The sequence below is a fragment of the Physeter macrocephalus genome, chromosome 13, assembly GCF_002837175.3.
Source record: "Physeter macrocephalus isolate SW-GA chromosome 13, ASM283717v5, whole genome shotgun sequence".
In the NCBI taxonomy this organism is placed as follows: Eukaryota; Metazoa; Chordata; class Mammalia; order Artiodactyla; family Physeteridae; genus Physeter; species Physeter macrocephalus.
This window is the reverse complement of record NC_041226.1, coordinates 85,167,216-85,176,246: the sequence shown is the minus strand read 5'-3', so window position 1 is coordinate 85,176,246 and position 9,031 is coordinate 85,167,216. Positions and strand designations below refer to the sequence as shown.

At 62.0% G+C, this 9,031-nt stretch overlaps 2 protein-coding genes across 3 annotated transcripts in view; one reads left to right on the top strand and one right to left on the bottom strand.

Annotated features, from left to right (window-relative positions):
- Nucleotides 1-1,976: 1,976 nt before the first annotated feature.
- MRPS2 (mitochondrial ribosomal protein S2) lies at nucleotides 1,977-5,506 on the bottom strand. The gene is made up of 4 exons (XM_024117329.3): nucleotides 5,398-5,506; nucleotides 5,149-5,274; nucleotides 4,554-4,683; nucleotides 1,977-3,084 (listed from the first exon to the last, which is right to left on the bottom strand). Exons 1-4 carry the CDS (start codon nucleotides 5,435-5,437, stop codon nucleotides 2,475-2,477), a joined length of 906 nt encoding a protein of 301 aa, XP_023973097.1. The 5' UTR covers nucleotides 5,438-5,506; the 3' UTR covers nucleotides 1,977-2,474.
- A 1,236-nt stretch (nucleotides 5,507-6,742) lies between these two features.
- The window catches only part of PIERCE1 (piercer of microtubule wall 1), a 4,261-nt gene continuing 1,972 nt past the window's right edge, over nucleotides 6,743-9,031 (top strand). For both annotated transcript variants that reach the window (XM_007101489.4, XM_055089470.1), the window contains exons 1-2: nucleotides 6,743-6,952; nucleotides 8,238-8,316. In XM_007101489.4, the coding sequence (XP_007101551.2) occupies nucleotides 6,810-6,952; nucleotides 8,238-8,316 (222 nt within the window). In that variant the 5' untranslated portion in view covers nucleotides 6,743-6,809. The remainder of the gene's footprint in view (nucleotides 6,953-8,237; nucleotides 8,317-9,031) is intronic.

Below are 9,031 nucleotides of genomic sequence, written 5' to 3'. Positions count from 1 at the left end.
AGCTCTAGTAGTTTTCTGGTAGCATCTTTGGGATTCTCTATATATAGTATCATGTCATCTGCAAACAGTGACAGTTTTACTTCTTCTTTTCCAATTTGGATTCCTTTCTTTTTCTTCTCTGATTGCTGTGGCTAAAACTTCCCAAACTATGTTGAATAATAGTGGTGAGAGTGGGCAACCTTGTCTTGTTCCTTTCTTAGTTCCTGATCCTGAAATGGTTTCAGTTTTTCACCATTGAGAACAATGTTGATTGTGGTTTTGTCATATGTGGCCTTTATTATATTGAGGTAAGTTCCCTCTATGCCTACTTTCTGGAGAGTTATCATAAATGGGTGTTGAATTTTGTCGAAAGCTTTTTCTGCATCTATTGAGATGATCATATGGTTTTTCTCCTTCAGTTTGTTAATATCGTGTATCATATTGATTGATTTGTGTATATTGAAGAATCCTCGCATTCCTGGGCTAAGCCCCACTTGATCATGTCTGTCGGGACGGGACTGGCTGACCCCCGACTAGGGTGGAAGCACGTGCTCTGCCTCCCCCCTCCTTTTACCTGAGCCCCTCTGGAAGTGCCCCCCCGGGCCGGCCCTGGCCGCTGTTGCTGGAGGTGCCCCCATCCGGGCTCTGGGCCCCGTCAGCCCGTGCCTCCCTCCAGGTCCTCGTGTACCTGAAACCGCCCAGCTCATCTGTGTCCCATCATCCGCCGAGTCACCTGCTCAGTGTGGCCACCCCTGTCCGCCCTGCTCCCAGCGTCCCCAGGACCAGCAGCACAGCCAGTGACCGATACACACTCTCATTGTCCCAGCTGGTCTTCACCGGCCTGTGTCTGCTGCAGGTTCCAGGGGGATCCTCAGGGGACAGAGGATGGCCTGGGCCGGGCAGGCCACCACGGGGAACGGGGTGGGGTAGGGGCGCTCTGGGGAGCCCGCCCTCCAGGGCTGCTCCCCTCCACCCAGCCCGAGTTAAGGGCGAGAGAACAGGGCCTCCTTGCGTGTCCCTCGTCGCCCTGCCCAGCGTTGCCCTCCCCAGACGGCCTGCTTTTGAAGGGCGGTGTGGACCCTCCGCCTTGGGGAGGCCCAGTTCACGTTCCAGAGCTCCCGTCCACGGCCAGTGAGCCTTCTCACACCGCGCTGACCTCGAGGGTCTTGGCTGCCCCCTCCGGCCTCCCTGGAGCGCCGAGCGACAGGCCCGGCCGGCTCTCTCCAGAGGAGTTCGGGATATCTCACCCGCACGCACCGAGGGAGGTATCTTGTGGGGGGGACGTCTTGGGGGGACCCCTCAATTTACCTGCCTGTGAATCTGCATGCCCATACTTCACGTTCGCAAATTAAACCAATGCCTGTCAGTTGGTGGTTTCAAACTGGCGTTCAGCTCCTTGCACCTTTGAAACTGTGAACCCTTTCAGAAAACATCAGGGACCTCCACCTTGCATGTCCCCCCGAAAGATGCTGAGCGGGCCTGTGGGACCAGTCTTCCTGCCCCCGTGTGCTACTGTAGGACGCGGACTGGCATGCATCCATCCACGAGGCCATCCTGTCCTGACCCCACCAGACCCTGCGGCCTGGACCCTCGCCAGCAGACAGGGTCCTGGGGTGGTCGGGGACACCGGGGGCCAGGGGGTGGGGTCCTGGAAAGCATGGACCCACACCTCATCCCAGGAACACGTGTTGCCAAGGAAGGCCCCACAAATGAGGGGGCATCCAAAAGTTCCTGTGAACAGGGTCCCACCTTACCCAACCACCTGGGGAGGACGCCTGTCCAGGGCACGGGCAGGACACGAGGCCCTCGAGCCTCAACACCGAAGACGGTGTCGAGGGGCCGCCGGTGCTCAATGTGGGTTCCCATCCGAACCCACGTGCACATGCCTGCCCGTCTCCCTGAAGCTCAGGGACCCAGGGGGCAGGAACGTGTCTTGTGTGCTCCAGGGGCCCCGTGGGGGCCGATGAAAACAGACCACACTGCAGAAGAACCAATGGTCCAGGTCCCTTTTCTGCCCAAATCTCAGTTTTATTCCTGTTGGAATCATGCTGTCTGCTTTGCCCAGCCTGTCCCAACCCGGATGGAATCTTAGTGGCTCACTGTGCAACTTCACGTTATAAACCAGGCAGCAGGGAAGCAGCCCAACCTAGGGGCATTCTGGCTGAGAAAAGTCAACCTGGTGAGAACCTTCCTAACATACAAGGGACTCATCTCGAGGTAGAAGCAAGGACTTCAGACTCCAGGGACGGGATGTTTTCCGACGGGTCCTTTTCAGGCAGGCCACTTGCCCAGTGAGCCTGCTGGGCCCTCGGGTCTGAAGTGGAGCCCCGGGCGGGCAGCTGCTGAGAGGCGTTCCTAGCAGCAGGGACCCAAAGCCTGGAATAACTGGGAAGGTGCTAAGGACCATGCCGGGGGTGGGGGTGGGTATGGGGGGGCTGGTTCCCAGCTTCGGAACAGACTCGGCTGCTGTTTCACTCGGGAGAAGAGCAGGCAGCTCAAGGGGAATGACCCAAGTCCGGCTCGGCCTGCACTCCCGGGGAAGGAGGGTCAGCTGGACCGCGGCCCTTGGCGCCCTCCTGGCCCTGCAGTCGGTACAGGGCCTCGACCTGCCTGCGCTTCTCTTTGGCCCGGTTGATGGTGGTGTGGAAGAGCCTGCAGAAGAGCTGGACGGCGGGGGGCGAGTCGTCGTTGCCCGGGACGGGGTACGTGATGAGGGATGGGTTGCAGTTGGTGTCCACAACGCCCACGGTGGGGATGTTCATCTTGGCCGCGTCCCTCACGGCTACGTGGGGCTCAAAGACGTTGTTGAGCGTGTGCAGAAAGATGATGAGGTCTGGCAGGCGGACCCTGGGGCCCAGGAGGAGGGGCGCGTTGGTCAGCAGGCCGCCCTTGAAGTAGCGGGTATGGGCGTATTCCCCGCAGTCCCGGGCCACGTTCTCGATCAGGTGTGAGAACTGCCGCTTGCGGCTCACAAACAGGATGATGCCCCCGCGATAGGCCACGTGGGCCGTGAAATTCAAGGCCAGCTGCAGGTGCGTCGCCGTCTGTTCCAGGTCAATGATGTCCTGGTCCAAGCGGCTCCCGAAGATGTACGGCTCCATGAACCTGCCGGACACCCACCAAGGCCCGTGTGAACCAGCCCCACGTGGCCACCTCCACCCGCCCTTTCTCATGTGCCCCCCCGCCCCCAGCGCCGGGCCCTGCACGGGGGGCCCTGCAGAGGGGGCACGACAAGCCCAGGGCTGGTACAGTCTGCAGCGGGACGCTGTCCCAGGAGTGACAGCCGCGGGTAGTGGCAGGGTGAGGGTGGGCGAGCAGGGCAGGCTGGGCTGCAGGCCACTCCACGTCTCGGCCGAGCGGCTTAACCCTCCGAACCTCCACCTCGCCGCGCGGGGAGCCTAACAGAGTGGAGCCACACGGACGTCTGGACGCTGAAGCGTGACGTCCGGACAGCGTCGCACCCGGTGCTGCTCGTCTGGCCCCACCCCTGTCATCCTCATCATCTGAGGCTGTACAACTGGGGGGGCTGGGGGACCAGAAAAGCAGTGGGGTGCCCCGGGCTGGGGCAGGAGCCAGCCAGGCCTCGGAGGGAAACCCTGAGGGCGCAGACCCGCGGGCCCGGGCCGAGAGACGGGGGTGCGAGACCGTCCTCTTGCGGCCCCCGCCCCGATCACTCTTCTACTCTCTGCCGCCAGGACTCTGTCTCTTCCTCTCCAAAGAGCCTTCCCAAGGCCCCACGTGCCCTCACCTCAGGTGACTTCCCCGCAGCACCTACAGTGGCACACCCTCCTCCCATGGCCCGGCCCCACCCCCTCTTCCCAGGCTCTGAGGCGCTGGTTGCCCAGGGCTCCCGCCTGGGACTTCCTCTCTCCTCCATCCTCCAGTCCACGTGTTCTCAAAAGGTCCTGATGTGGTGGCCCCCGGCCCAGGCTGCTTCTCCCTAGTGCCTGCGTGACATCCCCACTGGGGTGGCCGAAGGGTCACCCTCACGGGACCCAAGTTCCTGATGTGAAGGATGTCGACACCTGTTCTGGTCTCTGCTCAACCGGACCTCCGGCTCTGCCCCCCATCACCCCCCATCCAACCACTGCTCTGGCTCTGCCGGCACGGCTGGGCCCATCACCTTTCCCCTGAACATCTACAACCACCTCCCTCCCTGGCCTCCTAACTGCTCCTCCAATCCACGCCCAACCCAGCCGTCAAAATCGCCACGTGAAAAGACTGCGCCAGTCACCACTCCTCTGCGTGCCCTTGGAGACACCCCCCACCCCAGACGCCGACGGCCTTGCCAGCACCGCCCTCCAGGCTGGCCTGTCTGTCTGAGAACCAGCAGCAGCGGGCCTGACCCCACCGAGGACCAGGAGCCCCACAGCAAGGTCCACGGGGTCTGGGGGTCGGGGGGAGCAAACGGGGCCTGAGAATAAACATCTGCCCCTCCTGGGGGCTCAATGATCCCATCTGAAAGAAAAGGGAGCTAGACGCTCTTAAAACAAACTGAAAGAGGGGCCCTGGACCCCAAGGCAAGGGTCCCGAGCCCCCCGGGCACCCCTACACTCGCCAGAGGCGTCACCTACCTGTGCCGACAGCCAACTTTGTGTCCCAGGTGCACCCGGGCATCGAAGAGACTTCTTACAGAAAACAATTCCTTGACATTGAAGAAGTCGAAGTGCTTGAGGGGCTCGCTCAGAATCCTCTCGTTCAGATCTGGGGCGGGGAGGGGAAGAGGGTGCAGGGTCTGGACCCCGGCTCCCAAGCCTGGGGGCTGCGGGAGGGCAGATGGTGAGGGTCCCCAGGGGCCTTTACTGGAGGCTCGGGGCGGAGGCCGGGATCTGACCCAGGCTTCGCTCCTGGGTAAACGTGGCCGAGTCTTCACTCGGAGAGGAGGGGAGCCAGGTGGTGTCTGAAGTCCCCGTGGTCCTGCCAGCCGCCCGCGGGAGCTCCCCGGCCGCAGTTCGGGGGGCGGGGGCGGGCCTCGGCCCTACACGGCGGTGGGGCTGCTCGGAGGGCTGCAAGCTCGTGCGGCCCAGCACGTGGGCTGCCAGGAGCGGAAGGCCGCCCTTCGCCCTCCCCAGTCCCGCATCCTCCAGGGGCCCCATGGAGACCCAGGGCGCCCGGGACTCCCAGCAGCGAGGCAATTTCAAACCCCCAGGACCGCAGGGTCGGCGTTACCGCTGCTGCGCTCGGGCTCCCGGGCCTCGGAGGCCGCGGCGCTCCCCAGCGTCCTGCCGCTCGGCCCCGCCGGGCCCGGAGTCGCCGTCTGGACGAGGTGCAAATGGAGCGGCCGGCGCCGGACACCTGCGGCGACAGCAAACTCGTGGCGCGCGCACCCCGCCCGCCTCCCTCCTTCCCTCTCTCCCGCCGCCCGGCCCGGAAAGGGTCCCCGCCACGCCCCCCACACCCGGGTCCCGGGCGCCTCACCCGCGCCGAGCAGCCGGGGTAGGACCGAGCCGGGAACCATGGCGTGGACTCCGGGAGACGGACGGACGGACGCGGAAGACGGGCAGGCGCGGCCCCACGAGCGGCTCCTCCTTCCGGCCGCAGCCCGCGCCTTCGCCGCAGCGCCACCTGCAGGCCCGGGGGGTGCCACTGAGCGCCCGCCGCCTCTCTCGGGCACCCCAGCTCCGGACGCGTCCCCGCCCCTTGGCCCCCGCCTGCTCCACGGGTCGGAGCACGCAGTCCTTGGGGAGGGCGGGGCCTTGCGCCCCAGGTCTGCCCGGGCACCGTGGACCCGCAAGGAGCGTGGGGCGGGCCGGGGCCGGGGTCCTGTCGTGCGCGGGGTCTGGATACTCCTCCCCTCGCCCCCTCCCTGCACAGTGCCCGGCGGCCGAGGAGGTTCCCAGCCGTCCCGCGGGAACTCGCCGGGAGATGGGGACCGCCTTCACCTGCGGCCAGTCCAGCACAACCTCCCGCTGTCCAAAAGTGTTTTAATTTTTTTTTTTTGAAGATGTTGGGGGTAGGAGTTTTTATTAATTAATTAATTAATTTTTGCTGTGTTGGGTCTTCGTTTCTGTGCGAGGGCTTTCTCTAGTTGTGGCAAGCGGGGGCCACTCTTCATCGCGGTGCGCGGGCCTCTCACTATCGCAGCCTCTCTTGTTGCGGAGCACAGGCTCCAGACGCGCAGGCTCAGTAGTTGTGGCTCACGGGCCTAGTTGCTCCGCGGCATGTGGCATCCTCCCAGACCAGGGCTCGAACCCATGTCCTCTGAATTAGCAGGCAGATTCTCAACCACTGCGCCACCAGGGAAGCCCCAAAAGTGTTTTAATTTTTAAACATTTGGCTTAGAAAGATTCCATAAAGTTAGGCAAATCTGGAGTCTTAATTTTAGATGCAGCGTACTGGGGGGCCTGAAGTCGGGGGTGGGGGTCAAGGAGCAGCCCTGGCCCACGCAGTGAGCGTCGGATCGTTACAGCGGAGCGGCCTTAGAGAACCTGAACTCCGCAATTTGCCGATGAAGCCCCAGGCCCGGGATTTCATCTACCTGGAAATCTGCCCCCCACCGCATTTGGGAAAATGTTGGCGCCGAAGGCTACTGATCATAGGGTACCCGGCACTGCGGCCCCAGGAAGTACTGCCTTATTATCCCGGCCAGCCCAGGGCCTCGTGGCTCGCCACGGAAGGTTCTGGAACCTCGGACTTCTGCCCCAGACGCCGGCGGTGGGCGGCCTCCGGCCCAGGAGGCGCGACGCCTTTAAGGACCCCGCCCACCCAGTCAGGTGACCGGGCCGTCGCTTAGCAACAAGACGCCGCGCGGCCCCTGGCGGCCCCAGGGCTGAGAAGCTGTTTCCTGCCCGCTCTTTCTCTCCCCCGAAACTCGGGTGGACCGAGGCGAGATGTCCGCGGAGGACCCCCAGGGGTGCGTGGAGCAGGAGGAGCCCAAGGCCAAGGCCACCCCGGAGAAAACCAGCGACTACTACCGCGTGAGCGAGGACCTGCCGGCCAGGTTCAACAACCCGGCATGGTTTCGGGGCTACAGGTGAGGACCAGGGAGTCCGGTCAGGGTCCACCTGGCATACGAAGAGGAAAAAAAGGGCTCCTGGTCCAGCCGCCAGCAGGTGCCCAGCTGGTCCTGCACTCTGCCCAGATGGCCCTTTGTGCAAGAACCCCCAGGCCCCCTCCTGGCCCCCAAGTCAAAAGCGGGGTCGGCTGTTAACCACCAAATGAGCGCGGAGGTGCTGCCTGCGGCTTGCGACTCGCGGGTGGAGTGAGTGGGCCTCCCGCCAGCGAGGTGGGGCGGGGTTTGCCCACAGGGAAAATCTCACAACTCGGGCTGATCCCAACAGCGCCCTCTAGGGCGGGGCCAGTCTCCTCTCCTTTCTAGGCGGAGAGGACCGGTCCGCCTGAGGTGCATGGCAACACCTCCATCACCAGGCTGCCGAGGGGCGTGGCCTGCCAGCTGTTCCAGTGCGCTGCAGCCTCTTAAGACACAGCTGGGCAGGCTGTGCGCGCCTTCCCTGCTCCCCCCCCACCCCCTCTTAGTCCCTCCAGGGCTGATCCCAACAGCGCCCTCTAGGGCGGGGCCAGTCTCCTCTCCTTTCTAGGCGGAGAGGACCGGTCCGCCTGAGGTGCATGGCAACACCTCCATCACCAGGCTGCCGAGGGGCGTGGCCTGCCAGCTGTTCCAGTGCGCTGCAGCCTCTTAAGACACAGCTGGGCAGGCTGTGCGCGCCTTCCCTGCTCCCCCCCCACCCCCCCCTTAGTGCCTCCACGATCCCAGAGTTGGCTCTGTTAGCGTCTTCATTTCCCAGGAGGGACATCTGGGTTGTAGAAAGACAGATCCCAGAGTTAGTATGAGGCAGAGCTGGGGTGTCTGAGCCCACAGCCACTAGTTAAACTGCTGTACCAATAGCATCAGGACTAGAGACTGCAGGAACATTTTCTCCTGGAGGCTCAGAAGTGGGGGGACCCCCCCCGCCCCGCCCCCACGAGTGGCAGGCCTGGAGGCTGAGTCACAGCTCCCAGCCTACCCACCCACCCAGGAACTGACAGCATGGGCCCAGGTCCCCGCTGGGGCTGAGGGCCAGCCCTTGCCACCTGGGAGTTCTTTAGGGCTTTGGCAGAGGTCAGCAGACGGAGTCAGGGAGGCTGAGCCTCTGCCAGGAAGAGGCCAACCCTGCACTCCACAGGAGCCCAGGTTCACGGCTGTATCGCCCATCTGGGGCATTTCCAACAAAGCTCCATCAACCAAATAGGTTAAAGCTGTGGCTTGGGCAGAATTAAAACAAATGAGTGGAAAAGAAAGTGTTTTTCTCATCTGCTAGGACCAAGGAGCCCCCCTCAGTATACAGGACCAGTAACCAAGCTTATGGGAGCAGAGCACCCACCGTGCACGAGATGCCGGTAAGGAGGAAGCAAGGAAAGGTGCGCAGGTGGGGCATCTCTAGGAGGAGGCTGACTCCGGATTTCTCAAAAGAGCAACACATCAGGAGGGGGAGGTGCAGAGAGGCCTGCAGTTCCAGCATCACGAAGGGGGAGGGCGCACCTCAATTCCTTTTGGGACAGGGCAGGGTAGAAATAAATGAACGAATGAATTTAGCAATGAAATGATTTAAAGGATGAAAAAAGGGCACGTAGCCTTCCTTACAACATCCCAAAGGGCTGGCCCCATTCACTCGTACAACCAGCCGACTCTCGTAACCTAACGCAGTAGGTTTTGAGGCAAATAAATGAAGAACTGCCTTCTTTTTGGAGTAATACCGTATTTTATGAAATATTTAACTTGTGATCTTAAGAGGCAGCACTGGCTGATGAAAGCACAGGTTATAAAAGGACCCCGGGATCTATGCACCTTTGGGGAACCTGACCCCTTTTTGAGGTCAACCTCACATGGCAGGGAGCCTCCTAGAACCCCCTGATGCCCCTGCTGGGTCCAGGTGAAGGATAGATGGACCAGCGTAAGCATCCCCTGGGTACCCAACCCAAGACAGGAGGGCCTCCCATTTGGGGGCTGACAGTGTTGTTGTTTTTCTTCCAAATTATTCATGTTAAAAGATCATGATAATTGCTCATTTACCTGTTTTTCATGAGGGGTAGAGCTTTTTTTTTTTTTTTTGCG